General features: G+C 36.2%; 1 protein-coding gene across 3 annotated transcripts in view; it reads right to left on the bottom strand.

Annotated features, from left to right (window-relative positions):
* Nucleotides 1-370: 370 nt before the first annotated feature.
* Nucleotides 371-20174, bottom strand: part of LOC137028822 (leucine-rich repeat transmembrane neuronal protein 4) — a 117860-nt gene continuing 98056 nt past the window's right edge. Inside the window, exon 4 of one of the 3 annotated variants that reach the window (XM_067398094.1) lies at nt 371-2817. In XM_067398094.1, coding sequence (XP_067254195.1) covers nt 2479-2817 — 339 coding nt within the window. In that variant the 3' untranslated portion in view covers nt 371-2478. The remainder of the gene's footprint in view (nt 2818-20174) is intronic. The other 2 variants (XR_010896203.1, XR_010896205.1) reach the window with 2 other exon arrangements.

Here is a 20174-nt window from a genome sequence, read left to right as displayed (position 1 = left end):
GAGCATCTGGTCACCTTAATCTGAGCTCAAACTAAAAATGAACAGGCCCTTGGTGACTATGGGAGACCGGAGGCTATTGCAACACGTATTCAGCACATGTTTAGTAGAGATCACTTTCTGCCTGAGGAAAAGTATGATCATTTCACTTTAATAAATAATAAATTAAACGAATAATACATTTTAGTAAAAGGCATTTTTCCCACTTTGTTTTAAACATTATTCCTGACATCTAAAAGATGTACCATCTAAAGGTGAAAACTCTTACTACATGTATTAGATCAATAATACTATTATTTTGATGTTTGCTCTTATTGGACATACAGTGGGTTAATAAATTTTTTTGTGTTATGTGTTATGATTGCCCCAAGTCACTGTCACAATCAAACCCATAACACTCTGACAACTTGTATTAAATTCAGTTTAATGATATTATTACATTTGGCACATATATACATTTCTTACATCAAAACATGTCATGTAGATTTGTAGCAGTAGTCCGAGTTATAAAGGAAAATTTCAATTGCAGTTGTCCCCGGTCTCCCATATGTCTTGCTGTTTCATTTAATTATAGCAATTTCATCTGTGTAGCTGCTTTGTTGAGTGACATCTAGGGTCAGAAAATCTCTTTGTTAACACTCCATGACCTGAGGTGACTGTCCACCTCTTTCTGAACTCAATTAAAGAAAAGTTTGGGAAATCCTGGTTTATTCAGCTCTTCTATACAACTGGAGGCTCTTATTAGAGGTTCTAGCTTTGCTATTGTTAGATCATTTTCTTAGATAATTAAAAAGCCATTTGAAAATGGTTCAGAAAAATCATTTTGGTCAGAAACATGTTTTACACAAGTATGTGAATGTAAACTCTTCTAGCTAAGCTCCATTTCACACATTGTTGCGTGCCAAAAAATAAATACAATTGTCAGCATTTCCACAATCAGTTTTTCCATTTAGGTCTATTACTGTCATAGCGTATCAACAGTTTGAAGAGAACACTCTTCGATGACACATAGCTAGCTACCTCAATAATAACACATCCAGCGTAATGCCACCATCTGGAGGTTTGTCACAACAGCGTGTACAACAGGACAGTGCGCTTGCGATGTGTTGCATACTTGCGAAGAAGGTGTTTCTGCCACTGTACGGTAACTCCAGCATTCTATCCGAGTGAGGTACGTTTCCTCCGCCATCTTAGGATTCTTTCCTCTTGAAGCTGAAGTGTGTAATTTCTAGCAAAATGCAGAGACAACTAGTATTTAGTAGAAAGTATGAACAAGCGGTTGATTTAGCAGAAACATCAAAACATAGATTGTTTGTTTGAACAGCCAACATACTGTAGCAACACCGGCTCAACCAATAGTGTACATTTGGGGGTGTGGTTTTCTGTTTGCCTCACCAATGGCAGATAAAGAGTGTTATTATTTTTGACACTAGTGGTTGCAGAAATTACACACTTCAGCTTTTGAACTTAAAAAACACATACACACTCACAAGCAAACACACATACACTATCTAGTTAACAGGTAGCCTTCAAACACAAAGCTTGATGTTTTTCACTCTGCATTTCAGTATTGAATTCTGCAGAAATAAAAATCAGGCAACATGTTGTCAGTCGTAAACACCGCTGGCCCACACATTACAGTATGCTTTAGACACACACTGATTAATTTGAATACATTTTGAAAAGAAACACAAGCTTTATGTACATTTAAAGAAGCTTGATCTTTGGTACATGTGCACACTGAAAGACCTTGCCGTGTGAGACTTCATTTCAATTTTAATGAATGCTTTTTTATATACTCAAGAGATCTTCCATCTGACATGCTCATGTCTGGACAGATCTGTCTTTTTAATCAAATAATGACAGCATTTATGAGCACTCCCTGGCAACTAAATGAAAATAACAGCGAGAGGCCTTTGAGCTCTGGTGAACATTAATTTGTTTCTTTTCATTCTCTCATTCTCACACTCTCTCCCTGGTCAAAAAAAGCCTTGTTTATTGCACATTCCTATTCATTCTTCACTCAGCATGAGAGAATCACCATTATCTACTCCTCAGAGAAGGCGTCATGTAGCGTCGGCACAGAGCGAGGGCTGAATGAAACCAAAGCCACGTTTAACGTCTCATGCATGTTGCATTGGATTTCAATTTGCCTTTGAGCAGAACCGGGACAACAAAACATGTACTGGCCTTTGATTCGGAACAAAGAAAAGATGGAAAAAAACAAACAAATGGAATCCTATTTTCCAGGATACGCTACACTCCAAAATAGAAGTGTACCGTATGCCAGATCCTCGTGTCCTCCAGCGACGTCATGGGAATGATTTTCACTTCTCTATATTCACGAGAAACAGTTAGTGCACAGCAGTATGCACAGTTTTCAGACGCGCAGCTGCGTTAATGCCGGCAGAATGTGGATCACCACCCAGGCACAGCCTCTTTTGAAATTATCCAACATGCCTTGCTATACGAGCGGGGCTGTTAGCGTCTAAAAGTGAGGGTGCTGGTGGAACGTTCTGTTGTTGGATAGTTAATGGAGCGTTCTGTGGTGGGGTAGGGGATGCTGGGCCCCTCCATGGTCGCTCTCTGGCTCGGTGGGGAGCAGGGTCCCGCGGTGCCCGTTTTGATGGTGGGCACTGCCGGAAGGGCCACAGTCTGGATGGTGCTCCTCTCGCGGGGGGGAAGCTCCTCCAGCCCCTCCAGGCTTTGCGGGGGACCGTCGTAGCTCATGTTGAGCCGCAGGGGTTGATGCGCCTGGCAGTAGTCCACTATGGGCTGCTCATACCTGTAGAAGGTCAGAGTGCTCATCTGGTGAGGGACCTGTTGGGGGTAAAGTAGAGCGAGACAAGAATGAGACAAGTTGAAGATTCTTAATTAAGCCATCAACAGTCGTTAAATCATCATTAAAGGGATAGTTTATTCAAAAATGAACATTTTTCTCATTATTTACTCATCCTCAAGTCTGTATGACTTACTTTTCTCAGTAGGACACATAATAAGAAAATCTGAAGTTTTTACTGGTTATTCTTTTTCATGCAAATATAATCAAAGTCCCTTTAAGACAAGTCATTTCACTCGGCGACCATCTTTGAAATGCCTCTCAGGCATCCTGGGCATCATGCAGCTCCTATCTCTTTGAATGGGGAAACATCAAATTCTCCAAAGCTGTTCACCAAGCTTTCGCTTAAATTTCATATTTGAAATAACCAATGGAATCTGACAACTGTCATATAATTATTTTTTTTCCAAACGCTGGAATTATGACCTAAATGCGCGTCTCTGACTGTTTCTATAGAAACCGGTGCTTCTAACAGCCGCTGCAATGACGCGATGACTTTACCAGTCGGCGATTGGCTCTTATTTAGAAGGCGGGACTTATTCCGCCATATTGTGCATTCACTTTCTCCCATTCAAAACAATACGAGTGACACGACTTGTGTTATTCTACACGACTAGTGAATTCAAGCTTCAAAAAATCATGCAAAAGCACCATAAAATTTGACTATATTCCAAGTGTGTTGTAGTCTTTTGAAGCTTTTTGTGACAAGAAAACTTAAGTTGTTATCATAGAACTCAAAAACAGAATCAGTCAGATTTCTGAATGAATCATTCAGACTCAAATGGAATTAATTCATTGAAAAGATCTGATTAAAAAATTATTTATTCACGAATCAGTCATTGCTTCTGTCATTAAGAATTTTTAGTGAATAAATAATTTGATAACTCTTTACAGTAAGGTTCCATTTGTTAACACTAGTTAACTACATTAGTTGATGTAAACATTATTTAATGAACCTGACTTAACATAAACTAACAATGAACAGTTTTATTTTTATTAATGTTAACAAACATGAATAGATACTGTAACAAGTGTATTGCTCATTGTTATTTAATGTTAGTTAATGATTTTACTAATGTTAACTAATGGGACCCTACTGTAAAGTGTGAACAATCATTCAAACTGGAACTAAATTAAAGTTTCATTAAAAAGATCCGAATCAAAATAATGATTTGTTCATGAATCAAACATTGCTACTGCTCTCATGAAGAATGTTCACAGAATTAATCATTCAGACTGGAACTGCAATAACGATTCATTTAGAGGATCAGATTCTAAATAATAATTCGTTCACGAATCTGACATACTTCTTCCATTTTTGATTTTCAAACAACTTACATTTTGGTCTTTTTTGATCACAAAAAGCTATTGTATGACTCTGAATATTGCACATTAGTCATATAGTATGGACTACTTTTATGGTGTTTCTTGTCATTCTGTATAGCTTGATAGTCCCTGTCTTAATTCAGTTTCTTTTATGGAGAAAAAAAAAAAAAAAGCAATCATGATATTCATCAATATCTATTGAACCTATAGTGCATTCCAAGGATAAATGAAAGACATGAAGGTGAGTAAATAATGAAATTTTTCATTTTTGGGTGAACACTCCCTTTAATTAGAGTAATTAAACCACCCCCTCACCACAAGAGTCATTAAATAGTCATAAAATATCTCCGATAATGATTCTACCACCAAGAGACATGCACACATTCCAACATCCCTCATTCCCTCATCGTTCTCAGCCCACTCGCGACTTCCTCTTTAAGCCCTGCTTCCGTCTGCATTTAGAAGCTGCCTCGTGGCGCCTCGTTTTCAAAGAGGCACCGCGCTGGTAGGGGTAATAGCTTTTTACACCGAGTGCAAACCCAGCATCTGTCTTGCTTCCCAGTGTGTGTGCTGTGCTCGCTGGTGACTCACTCTGTGTATACACAAGTGGCAGAACACACACATGCATACACACACACACACACGCACACACACAAACCCCCGCATAGGCTTCTGCAGCTATTCCTATGATAAGTGACACAAGCAAATATGCCTTTCCTTTTCATGCCGTGACTCTGGGAGAGCTGCTGTGGAGAAACATGCCTCATGTGTACTGCAAAAAATAATGCAATTTTACCGGAAAACTTGACAACAAATACTGATAAAATACTGACTGGTAATTTTTCCTAAACTCATTGACAAATTAGTTTCTTGTGTAGTTTATGCTTAAGGAATCATGGATCATTCTTTTTGATTCACATGAATCAGTGAATGAATCATTCTTTTGAGCTGGATCTTTTCAATGAACCAAATTTTCACAAATTGAACAATTGGTTAAAGAATAAAACTGATTTGGTCATAGCGAGCTCAAACCACTGAAAACTTGATTTGGTTCTGTTTCTATCATATAAACTCTACATTTAATTCTACACATTCATAAATTCTACATTTATGGTGATTTTATCATTAATTTTGGAGCTTAACAGCTATGATCACTATAAACTATCTTCATATGGAAAATAATCTTTAAAATACCTAATATTTATTTCCAGAGAAAGCCATACAGATTTGGAACAACATAATTTTGATAATATATACAGTATATTTTCTAAAAACCAAAGAGGACCCATTATGGTTTTTTTTATATTTTTTTGATTTTTACATTTTGTTTTGTCTTTAGTGTGTAATGTTGCTGTTTGAGCATGAAAAATGTAAAGTTACAAAGTACTCTTTATCAGTAAGAACTGTTCCTGAACTCTCTGAAACGCTTGATAGTAGTCTTGTGTTTTCTTCCGGGAATGAACACGTCACAATATTCCCAATTAAGTTACATTAGTAGTCAGTTTGTGGTAAGGGGTGTGACATTTCAGAAACAAGCTATAAGCAGTTGACCAATCACAACACAATGGTCCAGCTGACCAATCAGAGCACAGTGCACTTTTCAGAAGAGGGGCTTCCTAGAGACAGGAACTAAACAGAGTGTTACAAAAGACTATAGATATAGAAAGATGGTTCTCTCTTATTAGTTATGAATGGGAGAATCTGCAATGTGCAATATGGTGGAATATGTCCCGCCTTCAAAGTGAAAGAGCCAATTAGAAGAAGCCATTAGAAGCTCCGGTTCCCACAGAAACCTGAGAGTCGTGTTTAGGACTGTGCATAATAAATGTAATTTATGGGTCTGTTTATGTCAGATTTTGTTGCTGATTTGCCAAGCAGTTTGAGATTTCAGGATTCCCTCATTCAAATAGATAGGACTTGGTTTCGGATGCCTGAAATAGCTGCCCAGAGGCATTGCAAATATGGCTGCCGTGTGAACAGACTTGAAAGGGACTTTGGCGTTACTGACAGACTGGGAAGAGAGGTGCTGCACCAATGTAAAATATGTGAAAAATAGTGTTTTTTGATCATTCAATGAAAGCCTGTTCTAGAAGACTCCAAAAATAAAATCAAAACTTTCAAAAAGGGCATAATATCTCCCTGATATATTCTATGAAATCGTACTATCCAATACAGGTTTGCTTCTCAAGTAAACTGATCTTGTTTAAAGGATTTTCAGACATTATATTAGAAAACATGACAAAAATAGTGATTTAAAAACTATTTTTGTTGTGTTCTCATCCCTCTTACCCTCACACACAATGACAAATCCTGCTGAAACGAGTCACCATGTATTTCCACTGAACGACCGGAGTTCATTGCTTTTAAAGGGGTGAATTAGTGAACGCTTACAGATAGTAAAGAGCAACCAAGCGCGATTACCGTCACCGAGCACTAAGTGAACATTAGTGACAAGAGAGCTCTGCCGGTGTGACAGACGAAGAGATTTTACAAAGAGACTCCTGACAGGAAGCAAAATAAATAAACAACGTCAAATGCAGGGCCGACTCTCAAGTGATAATGAGATGCGTTGTGTCAGCGGCTCGGGTTTAAAGCTCTTTGTATGCCACAATTAATCCACTTCCCCATATTCCCTTGAGCAGAGCGAATGGCTTTTGCATAGGCACCAGCAGAATGCACAGCTACTTAAAAAAACTGCTTTACTTAAAGTGTCATGGGATTTGTTAAGAAGAAATGGATAGTCATATAGGGCCAGTGCAAGGGATCTCAAAAGTACTAAAGCCAATATTAAAATACGAAAAGCGATTTTGTACAAATACATGCGTATTTGTGCTAACGGGTATGTGAAGTGCACATGCTCATCAAGATACCATTTAATGCGGCCATGTAATTGAAAAAAAATCAGATTAAAAATTGGATCTGTGCATTAGGTCTTGCAGTGTAAATGCAGCTTAATAGAACTGCTACTGTGTGTTATGTTATTAATACTAATCAAACAACAATATTGTCAAGAAAAAAGACAAAAATGCTCACTAATGTTGACTGGATAACTGTAGAAGCTTTAATAAGTCTCTACAATCAAATATAAACACAAAATCAGGCTTAAAGAAAACAATATAATTAATTTACTCATTTTAATTACATGCCTGCTTCTCATTTAAACTCCAACAGCATTCAATATTAATGCTTTATATCTAATAATCATGCAGTGAAGACGCTAGTGCTAGTAATTTGAGCAGTTTACATTTGATTACTTGAAGAAATTATGCTGCCTTAACATAACTTCAAGCACTTCATTTATTCTGTTGGATATAATTGATTCTATCAACTGGTTATTCATAAGCAAAACTGTATAATTATTACTGGTTATCAGCTGATGGTGATGGCAAATATCTGCTAATTAATTGGTCTGTCTAATACAGTTTATGTTGGCAACATCAATCACAAAGAAGTAGCAATGTTACAAAAGCACAGGAAGAGTCTGTGAGCTGAGCTATTCAATAATGGTCTTATTGAATTTTATGACTCATCTGTGTGTTTGGGAGACAAGTGGGTTGGACCTTTAGTCTATGAGGACCCTCGGAAACATCAAAAGGTACCTGGGTAAAAAGAGAGGAGCGCTTGCCAAAATCTAAACCACTGCCCCAGGTGGCTTGAAAAATAGAAAATGAATGAGAAAGAGATTGGATCATTGTTGTCAAAATGAAAGACCCTTTGGCAAATATTTTTTTCTTCTACAATCTGACATAGATTTTCTGATGACTACTCTTCATGATATTCAATATATAATGAGTTAAGGTAGAGGCTATTTGCATTAAGTGCAAATAGTGATAGATGCTTACACTAAGTGAAAATAGCAATATATTCTATTTACACCATGTAAAAGTATCAGTTCTTTGCAATAAGAGTAAATAGTAATCAGATGCCATCTATACTTTATATTAGCAGATTCTATTTGCACCTTAGTATTTTTGTACATTAACAGGATGCAATAATATCATGCAATTGATCATATTTATTAAAATTATTACATTGATACTGCCTTGTTGAGAGAATAAAAAACCTCCCTACACCTTCCCCTAACCCTATCCAATAAACACTTTTAATATTATTAAACACTAGTTTGCAGTTTATTTCCACTTTTAGAACATTATTTTTTATTGAAAATAAATGCGAGCTTGGCAAAAGGCGGATTTGAACCCACATTGATCGCGTTTGCGTGCCTTATATGCTACTGCTGTGCCACTGAAGATGTTAAATCCTGTGTCTTTTTTTGAAACTCAAGTGGCCCAACCAGATATTGTGGGCGGAGCTAGAGTAAATAGTGTTTGCCTACAAGGGACGCTATTTGAACTTAGTGTAAATAGACACTCCGATGAAGGCAAATATGTATTTGTTTTGTTAAATGACTTGCCATTTTAACCAAACAGACATTGTTGCCAAGAAGATGTATAATGTTTGATGTATAATGCAATAATACAGTGATTTTCCTCAACATTCGTCCTTCTTCATGTGGTTGGAGTGGTGTGGTTAAAACCTGCTTGCTATTTTCCAAGCGACAAGCAAAAGTGAAGCATGTTTTTGATTTAGAAGAACTTTGGAATATTTGGAATAACATAAAGAAATCAGTTAATATTCATTAACAAAGTAAATGGTCTATTTTGATTTGCTATTGACTGAAATTGTCTTCTCTGATTAAGTGAACTGTCACATTGTACTGAGTTACAATGATTGTCAGAAGTAAAGAGCGGTCATCTAAAAAGGGAAATGTTTCAGGATGTTTACGCTACCATGAAACCAGTGGACTATCCAAATGAAAAGACATATATATGATAAACAGGGTGAATCCTGTACAATGAGGCAGGCATAATGTTTGCGGTGAGTCAAACCTTTCTAATGACACCATAGCATTACCTCTTCACTTTTTCCAGCTTAAATCAACTCCATTAAGCTTTACTTATTACATTGTAAATGCTCAGTGGGTTAGACCCCCCCCCTCCACAAACACACAACTCTCTTTCATAGCCATTCCTTCCTTCAGCCACTCCCAACAGATCTGCAGTGAAGTTGCACTGATTAATTATAATATTAACTACTAACTGTTTCAGTGAATTCTGAACAGTGCTGGTACATAAATCTGGACTTAATGTGTGTGTGAGGGAGAGAAAGGGTGTGTGACAAGTCATAACTACACCTTTCAGCACGGCAAAGTGACAGACGTGGACCTTAGTCAGGGAAGACACTATATTTAATTTAACACAAATGAAAAATGGCCTTGAGAGACAGACGTACGGTCTGTTCACTGGGTTTGACTGTCTTACAGAAACAGTTCATCCAGTGCGGATGCCATGAACAGACTTATGGGTCAATGACATGATGTTAATTTGTTATTAATTCATTAAAAAAATGTATACATTCATACATACAGAGTTAAATTCACCTATTCTATGATGATCATGTTTTAATTACTGCTTTACATTTCATTTTGATTTTGACTAAGTAAAAAATAAAAATCAGGGTGACACAATTGTCATGATATTATAATAATAATAATAATAATAAAAAGCTTAATTAAAAGAACAAATTCTTGAAAAACTCTGAAAAAAGCTGTTTGGCATAATGTTTTATTATAGATTCTCACAAAGAATAAAACCATATAAATTAAAATGCTATTACAATTTAAAAAAAAATATATATATATATATATTTTAAAATGTAATTTATTCATCTGATGCCAAAGCTGAATTTTCAGAATTACTTCAGTCTTCAGTGTCACATGATCCTTCAGAAATCATTCTAATATGATGATATGATGCTCAAGAAACATTTATTATTGTATTATTATAAATATTTTGATCAATTTAAATTGTCTTTGCTGAATAAAAGTATTAATTAATTAATTAATTTATTTATTTTTTAATATTTTACTGATATTATTTTAAATCCAATTAAAAAAAATATATATATTTTTTTGGACATCCTCATTTGTCATTGATCCTTAATTAGATTTCACTCTTTTCTGGCTTATTTACAGTATACAAGTCAAACTTTTATTGTTGGTCATGTATGCCTGAATACCAGGGCTGGACTGGTAATCAGGCATACCAGGCATTTTCCCGGTGGGCTGATGCACTTTGGGGCAGATAAAAGGTTATTTATTTATTTTTATTTCTATTTTTTGCCATGGACTGGCACATCTCGAAGGGACAGCGGCCCATTGGTTTGTCTTCTGAATTGACAGGCCAAAGTGAGAGAGATCTCCCCCTCCTGTGCTGTTTTTTGTTTTTAATTGGAGCACAAGGGAAACTGCAAAAGGCAAATACCCGCTCACCGCTGCCATTGACGAACATGCACTGCGTTTCTGTCGCCCCATGAAATGATAAACAGCGCAAATCGCTTGATGCGTTGATCGATTCAGATTTGTCTCAGAATTTTGTTTAAAACAGTCGTGTGATATGGGAACATTACAGGTTACAGGTTGCCGATACACACGACTACAAGCTTGTCAATCCAACACCACCACCTTTATCTTGCAGCTACAGTGAAGAAATATGGTGTTTTGGCAGAAATGTATTTATTAAAAATGCTGCTATTATTAGGCCAACTTATATTAAATATTGCAGAATATAAATCACTTTTTTTCATATAGGCTGTTTTCGTATTTTCTGCGTTTACAATAGTTTTATCACACAGTCTATAGTTTATTATTTATTTTAGAAACCATTTACCTATGGTAATGAGGAGCAGGGTTTTACCTGTGCCCTTTCTACCATGATCTTACAGTTAAACCATGGTAAATTTCAGTAGGGTAATTAAAGCATCATTTAACAAAACAGCTTTAAAGCCTGGATCCCATGAAATAAGGGCAAAGCTTTTTTTCCTTCTTCTTTTTTTCTTTCTTTAAATATGTTTTATGATATTTTTAATAGTTCTTATGAATTTTAATTGAAGTAAAATGTTATTTCAATGAGAGCGTCATGAAAGATAACATAAATTAGGTGTTAACTCTTTAAAAATGTTATTGTTTTAATGGGGTAACCAAAATGTCACACTCACCCTAATGTCATTACAAACATGAATTACTTTCTTTCTGTGTAACATAAAAAAGAAAATAATTGGAGTCAAGGGTAGCTAACCAAAATGGTTTGGTTGACAACATTCTTCAGAAGAGAGAAAGTCATACAGGTTTGGAATGACACAAGAGTGTGTAAATGATGACAGAATTCAATAGCATTAAATTTACTTAACGACATGAAAATCAGCACTTTACTGCCAAAGTGCATTTCTATGTGACAAAAGTGCAATATTAAATTTGTTAAATGCATTTATAGTAAATTCAATAATATCCATCACTATTTGTCACTGTCCTTGTTGTATTTATTCATTTATTTACTCCAATTTAAGGCCCTAAGCCCAGCAAAAACATTCACAGGGGAACTCGTGGGCCGCATGGGCTGGGTTTGTCCAGGGCCGAATTTTAGCCCCAGTCTAGCCCTGCTGAATACTATCCCATAATGCCATTCATCTCACAACCGGTGAGGTTTAAATGCTTTCTATTCAGTGTCTGTAACAAATCTCCTGTTGTGTTTCATTTGGAGTGGTACATACTGTGATGTTTTTTTGTTTTTTTTTTTCTCACTGTCTCCTGCCCCATATACCCAGATGACAACACCGTGGCCAACTCTGGTCAAATCGCTGGGCTGTTTGTCCATTACGGATGACTATGACAGCAGGGACTCATCAGTATGTGAGGGACATGGTGTCTTTGCCATTCCTGTTTATTCAGAGCTTAACAGGGAATTCTTGTGCCCTGGCCACTAGTTATGCAAATAAGCAGGCTCGCGTAGCATATTAAAGCCATACAGTCAAGCTAACACTTTGATTTGTTGCCGCTGCTGGTCTTAGAAGCGTGCCAACTAGCTGACAGCGAAGGCTAATAGATTGCCTGCCGAGCACCGTAAGGAATCTATAGTATTCATTCTCAACATTCAGGCCAAAACCTTTTTATTACAAGAAACATTACCGCTGTGCATTTGCAGTGCATTCGTGCAAGAGGAAATTCAGTGCAACAATGTATTTACCATGTCTAAGCGGCTAAACAAGGCAAAAGACATTCACCATCTGCATGCATGAGTCATCCTGCTACAACTAAGCATGCACAGTATGGAATCTGCTAGATCTTTAGTTAATAAGGTGACAAGTATGATAAGCAATATTAAATCACTCGGGTTTAGAAGCACAATCTGCATGGAGTGGGAAAATGCACAACTTCATGCGAGAGGAATGTTTCAGCGGTAAATGGACACGTTGTGCAAATGCGATTGTGTTGCAATTAGTATACATTTTAAAGGGCGGATTCACACCAAAATGTAATGTTCTGTCATTGTTTACCCCTTGTTATTTTTTTTTCTGTGGATATACAATGATAAAAGGACTAAAATAAAAGGAATAAATAAATACATGGACTAAATAAATGAATACATTGACTAAATACATACATAAATAGGCAAGTATGTTAAACCATATAAACCACATAAAACATAATTGTGAGTATAAAACAAGCAATTGTGAGGTAGTTTATAAGAAATACCGTAAGAGACATTGTGAGGTATAAAGTTGCAATTCCAAGAAATAAAGGTGCACAATTGCTTCACTCCAAAATGAAAATTGTCATTGTTTACTATTTTCTCTGTTATTTTTTTTCTGTGGAACTCAAAAGATTTTTTTAACAACCATTACACAGATCTCACCATACAGTATAATGACAGTACGAACATAAATAAATAAATAAATACACAAGGATTTTAAGTGTTATTAAGTGGTATAAAGCAGTGAGTATAATACAGGTAATTGTGAGGTAGTTTATAATAAAAGACATTGTGAGGTATGAACTTGCCATTCTGAGGTAATTGCAATTACAAAAGTAAAGTTACAATTACGAGAAATAAATATGCAGTTGTACGATATAAATTCACAGGTATGATATTTAAAGCCACAATATGATATATAGTCACTCTTAAGATAAACAATGACAATAGGTTGTTTGCAAATGGCGCAAAATGCAGATGGAGGACAGGGAAAGATTTTCTACATAGGGAAGCACTATGAAATGCTCATCTTTTGTGTTATTTATGGATGCTCCATTCGAAACCACAAGGAGCCTTTATCGTGTAACAAAAGTTGTTGTTCTTCAGGGGGAAAAATGTAAGAAATTGACTGAAAAACGCAGGAAAAAGTGGCTTGTAATCCTGCGTATACAGTCAGGAGGAGCCGAGTTGGATAATGCTTGTGTGTGCAGTGACCTTTTTGTCTGTATTAACAAATAACATGTCCAAGGCTACAGTATAATTTTTACAATGGCAAAACCTGGGTCGCTGTCGTGAAACACTTTGCGGTTTCTCTTAGAGAACTGTTTAAGGGATTATATCAATATAGGCATATAATAGACATTCCCATAAGAAAGGGGTTAATCACACATTAAGTCTCATACTTAAGGGAAAAACTGTTTAAGTGCTTTAAACAGCCGGGCAATGGAGAAGTTTCATCTCGATGATAGGCAAATATTACAATTCCGCTCCTCTTTATAACGTAAGGATCACATCCAATGCTTTGGGTCAGAGTTAACTCTTCCGCAAATCAATGCGTACAATCATCTACCAGAAATTATTTTAAAATATGGATATTTTTCTTACAAAAAAACAATCGCTTACTTTCAGAAGGCCTTTATTAACCCCCGGAGCCGTATGGATTATTTTTTTATGATGTATGGATGCATTTATTTTGGGCTTCAAAACTTGCAAACTTTGCAAGCAGGAAAAAGTATCTTTATGTCTTAAGTCATATGGACTACTTTTATGGTGCAACAGGTGTTTCTTTACCATTTTTTGGAAGTTGGCAGCCCTTAGTCACAATGAACTACTGTGAGGCAAGAGTTGCATAATGATTCTTTAGAAATGTTCCATGAAAAACAATGTGTGAGAGAGAATAATAAGAGAATTGCCATTTTTGGGTGAACTATCCCTTTTAGTTTGTTTACCAAAGCAGAAAACATGGACCAGGGCAGGATGCGCAGTAACAAATTATCTTCACAATGGTTTGACAGAAGTATTTTTATCACTGTCGAGAGAGTTTAAATCGACCCTGATAGGGCTTAAAAGTGTTTGCATGCATTTGTGTGTGAGTGTTGCATCAGGGTGCGTGAAAATTTAATGTGGCTGTGTTGTGTAGAGAAAGATGACACAGATGTTGCACAGGGAGCCTGTGTGACACTAAAGACACCAGACACACTTTCAATGAAGTAAAACACATGTCTGAGGGCAAGTTCGCCTGAGCAGCATGAAATTTAAACAAGAGGGAGGGGAAGAACATGTTTAAGAGAGAAAAGGGAATTTGAGTCTGCGGTAACCGTGACTAGTGTTTGCTTTCCATTTATATAACTGATTAACTCATACATTATCTGTCAGAAAGCTGAAAGGCTTATCTGCATTTATCCAATAAAGGTCTGTGCACTGATTTTTGGGGAATGTTGCTTTAGTTGGTATATGGTGATATTCCTAAAGGAATAGTTCAGCCAAAAATGAAAATCTCCATAATTGCTCAACCTCATGTCATTCCTCCATTTCAGTTGCTTGCAAAAAAATCATTTAAAAAATTATATTTTCTTTATTCTGTGGAATACAACAGATATTTTGAAGAATGTTTGAGCTGTTTTTGTCCATATTCTTAAAGGTGCCCTCGAATGAAAAATTGAATTTACCTTGGCATAGTCAAATAACAAGAGTTCAGTACATGGAAATGACATACAGTGAGTCTCAAACACCATTGTTTCCTCCTTCTTGTATAAATCTTATTTGTTTAGAATCTCAACATAACACCGACTGTTACGTAACAGTCGGGGTGTAGGCCCAAATATTTGCATATGCCAGCCCATGTTCCCAACATTATGAAAGGCATTAGACAAGGCAGCCAGTATTAAAGTCTGGATGTGCACAGGTGAATCAACAGACTAGGTAAGCAAGCAAGAACAATAGCGAAAAATGGCAGATGGAGCAATAATAACTGACATGATCCATGATATCATGATATTTTTAGTGATATTTATAAACTGTCTTTCTAAATGTTTCGTTAGCATGTTGCTAATGTACTGTTAAATGTGGTTAAAGTTACCATCATTTATTACTGTATTCACAGAGACAAGAGCCGTTGCTATTTTCATTTTTAAACACTTGCAGTCTGTATAATGAATAAACACAACTTCATTCTTTATAAATCTCTCCAACAGTGTAGCATTAGCCGTTAGCCACGGAACACAGCCTCAAATGCATTCAGAATCAAATGTAAACAATATAACAGTATGCAATACTCACACAATCATACGCATGCATGACGAACACTTTGTTAAGATCCATTTGAGGGTTATATTAGCTGTGTAAACTTTGTTTGTGCACTGTTAAAGGCAAGCGAGCTCCGTGGGCGTGGAGCACGAGAATTAAAGGGCCAGTAGCCTTTGAATCGGCTCATTTATAATGATGCCCCAAAATAGGCAGTTTAAAAAATGAATTTAAAAAAAAAAAAATCTATGGGGTATTTTGAGCTGAAACTTCACAGACACATTCAGGGGACACCTTAGACTTATATTACATCTTTTTTAAAAAAAGTTCTAGGGCACCTTTAAAATAACTTTTTTTTTTTATCTTGGTGTTAAGAAATTTTTAATAATCTGAAGAACCCTTTTCCACCATAAAGAACCTTTTATAGGAAGGAAAGGTTCCATGGATGTTAAATGTTTTTCATGGAACCACAGATGCCAATAAAGAACCTTTTTTTTAAAGAGTATTTTATTACTGGAAAACAAGAAAAAGTCTCAGTTGATAGGACAGAACTTGATTAATTTAGTTTGTGTTGATAAAAATACATGGTTTGACTCATCTATAACTTCACGCCACCATGCATATCTCCGTTCCTTTTGTGGCAATGCTCCATCTTCCATCATTCCTTTGAAGAGGTACGCTTTGTCTGCACGCCCAAAACTGCTGTGTCCATTCGTCCAAATCTACTTTCATTTTCACTCTGTCTAGCTGATGAACATTTCAAAAAGTAAAAAGGGTTTTTGGCTCTGTGGCAGCCGCCCCTGTCAACTTTTAATCAGGGATATTGAAAAGGAGTGTGTGAACGGGCCTTTTTAAGCTGGGGCTAATCAGACATGCCTCTGTGATCTGGACCAAAGCCAGGCCTGTGTGAAGACTTTGCTCTGACTCTGCCATTGTTTCTTTACCTACTACTTTCTCTTTCCCGTCTGATTTCATTTCAGAGAGGCAGATTATCTGAAATGAGGCATTCTATCTGGAAAAGAGCACTCAGGATAAGCCTTTACTGAAGATGCTTCTGTTTGAAAAGGATCGATGTGGATTGTCTCTCCCTCCTGTGCATCTAAGTCCTGGCTTTCTACTTTAAGGTGCTCTTGAGAAAGAACTACAAAGAATTTACTGTTCTTTAGTAAATGGACAAATCCCTAATTCTTATAAATGGAGCTGTAGACAACAGGTTATGTTCTGCTGGCGAATCTTCTTGGAAAACACATTGGTTTTGTTTGTGTCTATTTAGTATGCTTCTCTCCACCTCTACTATAGTGTCAGCCTCAGACAGTACGCCCACAACCCGTTCATTGACTGTCAGATGCGAATTGCACAAAAAAAAGGCATGAAACCACAAATTGGGATCTGATTGGCTGTTGCTACACATCTTAAATGTAAAGTGTGTCATTTCTTGCACCAACTGGCACAAAAAGTGTTTCCAAACATTCAGAAGCCCAACGAGGTCATGTGTTTGTATATAGTTTTCTCAAGTTCACAACTTATTGTATATCCTCTGTGTTTTTGTATTTAGTTTGGTGCCATTTATGGTGCAAGAAACTGCACAGTTCACATATACAGGTAGTTTTTAAATAAATTTTTAAATTTTCAATTAATTAATTAATTAAAAAAAAAAAAAAAATCAACCCAGGCTCATTAGAAAAACATGCCTGTGGCGAAATTTCTGCAAAATAATATTACAATGCTACTTGCATGTTTTGTGACACTTTCAAAGTGAAATGTCCAGTAAGTGAATCTGTACAGTACACCTAACCAATAAGGTTAAAGGGTTAGTTCACCCAAAAATAAAAATTATCCCATGATTTACTCACGCTCAAGCCATCCTAGGTCTATATGACTATCTTCTTTCAGAAGAACACAGAGATATATTTAAAAATATCCTTAGTCCTCCAAGGTTTATAATGGTTGTGATTGGCAGCCCACATTTTGAAGACAAAAAAATCCATCCATAACAAAAATTAATCCATACGACTCCAGGGGGTTAATAAAGGCCCTCTGAAGCAAATCGATGCATTTGTTTAAGACAAATATCCTTTATAAAGTAAAATAATGAGTTTCTGGTGGGACAGCCCAGATCTATATTTAATTAAAAAAAAATTGACGATACTGTTTTGCATTTTGCACAGTGGTAATGTCATTTGCCATCAACTTACAGTGGCATGAAAAAGTATGTGAACCCCTTGCAGAATCTGTGAAAATGAGAATTATTTTAATAAAATAAGAGGGATAATAAAAAAATGCATGCTATTTTTTGTTTAGTACTTTCCTGAGTAAGATATTTTACATAAAAGATGTTTGCATTTAGTTCACAAGACAAAACAATAGCTGAATTTATTAAAATAACGTCCACGACTGTTTTTATGTTTTGTGATGGTTGTTCATGAGTCTTGTTTGTCCTGATCAGTTAAACTGAGCTCTGTTCTTCAGAAAATTCCTCCAGGTCCTGCAGATTCATCAGTTTTCAAGCATTTTTGCATATTTGAACCATTTCCAGCAGTGGCTGAAGGATTTTGAGATTCATCTTTTCACACTGAGGACAACTGAGGGATTTAAACTCAACTATTAAAAAAGGTTCAAACATGCACTGATGCTCCAGAAGGAAACACGATGCATTAAGAGGCGAGGGGTGAAAACTTTTGAATTCAAATATCAAGGTAAATTGTACTTAATTTTTCTGCCGGGAAACATGCAAGTATCTTCTGTTGCTTCTGAAGGGCAGTACTAAATGAAAAATGATATTTAAACAAAATAAGAAAAAATGTGATATCTTCATCCTGTTCAAAAGTTTTCACACCCCGACTCTTAATGCATCGTGTTTCCTTCTGGAGCATCAGTGAATATTTGAACCTTTTTTAATAGTTGTGTTTGAGTCCCTCAGTTGTCCTCAGTGTGAAAAGATGAATCTCAAAATCCTACAGTGCTGGAAAGGGTTCAAATATGCAAAAATGCTTGAAAACTGATGAATCTGCAGGACCTGGAGGAATTTTCTGAAGAACAGAGCTCAGTTTAACTGCTCAGAATAAACAAGGGACTCATGAACAACTATCACAAAACAAAAAAAAGCAAAAAAAAACAGTCATGGATCATCAGGTAACCACACACAGTATTGAGAATCAGTGGTTCACATACTTATAAATGGGGTTATTTTAATAAATTCAGCTATTGTTTTGTCTTGTGAACTAAATGCAAACATCTTTTATGTAAAATATCTTACTCAGGACAGTACTAAACAAAAAATAACATGCATTTTTTATTATCCCTCTTATTTTATTAAAATAATTCTCATTTTCACAGATTCTGCAAGGGGTTCACATACTTCTTCATGCCACTGTATATCCCAACCATTATAATAATAATAAAAAAAGACAGATACAATATCATTTGCACCACAGACACACATACACCTTCAATTTTCTAAATCAGCCCACTTTCATTTACAGATTACATAGCTGCAAAAAGGTTGGGGAGGTGTAGAAGATATGTAATTATATTCTGGTGTAATATCTCTCCCACTCCCCTTGCCTGTTGTGTGATTACATTAGCAGAGAGCTGCAGTGCTGTTCTGCTCTGCTTGCTGTGCTGTTGGGTTTGTTAACTTCAACATGTGTGTGTTCCTCATTCATGGTGGGTCTAGGCTACTAATCTAAATTAAAACGATAACAACAACTTATTTGGCAGTAATTAAGATAGATTGTACAGTCAAAAATTAATGAAGGGGCGTATGTTTTCATCTGCAGAAATAATTAACACAAGGCAGGAATGAGGGGAAAAACACCTTACAGGCCTGTGCATGGAAGCAGTGAAATATCGGTATATATTGGTACACTTAGTGAAGATTATGGTATGAGCATTTTATATGACAGTAATGGAGTAAATCACAATATAGCTATTTTCAACATAATAATCACTTTTATTTTGACTTGTTTGATAGCAAATAAATAAATAAATAAAAATGGGTAGTTCCGAAATTCTGATCGGATGAACAACATTCAAAGTCATAAAATGTTAATATACACACTTCTGATACATATACATGGAAGAGTAAACAAGCACTGCCATTTCTAACTCATATTTGTGTGGATAAACCACATCACTGTATATGGATTTAGATGTCTGGTGGTACAGTTTGTGTTGAATGTTTGGATCAATACTGCTAATACAGACACACCATCCCATACTGCCTCTCTCACTGAACTTCTTATCAAAGCAGAGTCTGCTTGCTTTGATCTGATGTTCAGCGCGGAAGAGATAAGACAGGACATCCAAGCACCAGACCTTGACCTCAGGCCTGTGGTGAGCAGACAGCAACCGGAAACATTTCACAAACATACACTGTTACGATTACAGTGTTTATTAAGTGACAGCTGAAAAAGTGAACTTTAATTTTCGCTTGAAATCATCTAATCGTCATTTTCTGATTTCTGGCTCATCACCTCTTAAAATACTGCTAGTGATACTTTAAGCTGTTAGGCAGTTACCAAGGAAATGTCACATCTATTTTCTTAAGATTAGGTCGAGGAAGTGGATTTCGAGTGGATTGCCTTTTAACACTGAACTTAGCTTTTCTTCCTTTTTTGCTTGAGAATTGCTTCCTTTGGCGGCCTGACTGCTGATAGGCCGATAAGAAGTGATGTTATTTA

This window comes from Chanodichthys erythropterus, chromosome 10, assembly GCF_024489055.1.
Source record: "Chanodichthys erythropterus isolate Z2021 chromosome 10, ASM2448905v1, whole genome shotgun sequence".
Classification (NCBI taxonomy): Eukaryota; Metazoa; Chordata; class Actinopteri; order Cypriniformes; family Xenocyprididae; genus Chanodichthys; species Chanodichthys erythropterus.
Note: the sequence above shows the minus strand (reverse complement) of the source record. Positions and strands in the feature narration are given on the sequence as shown.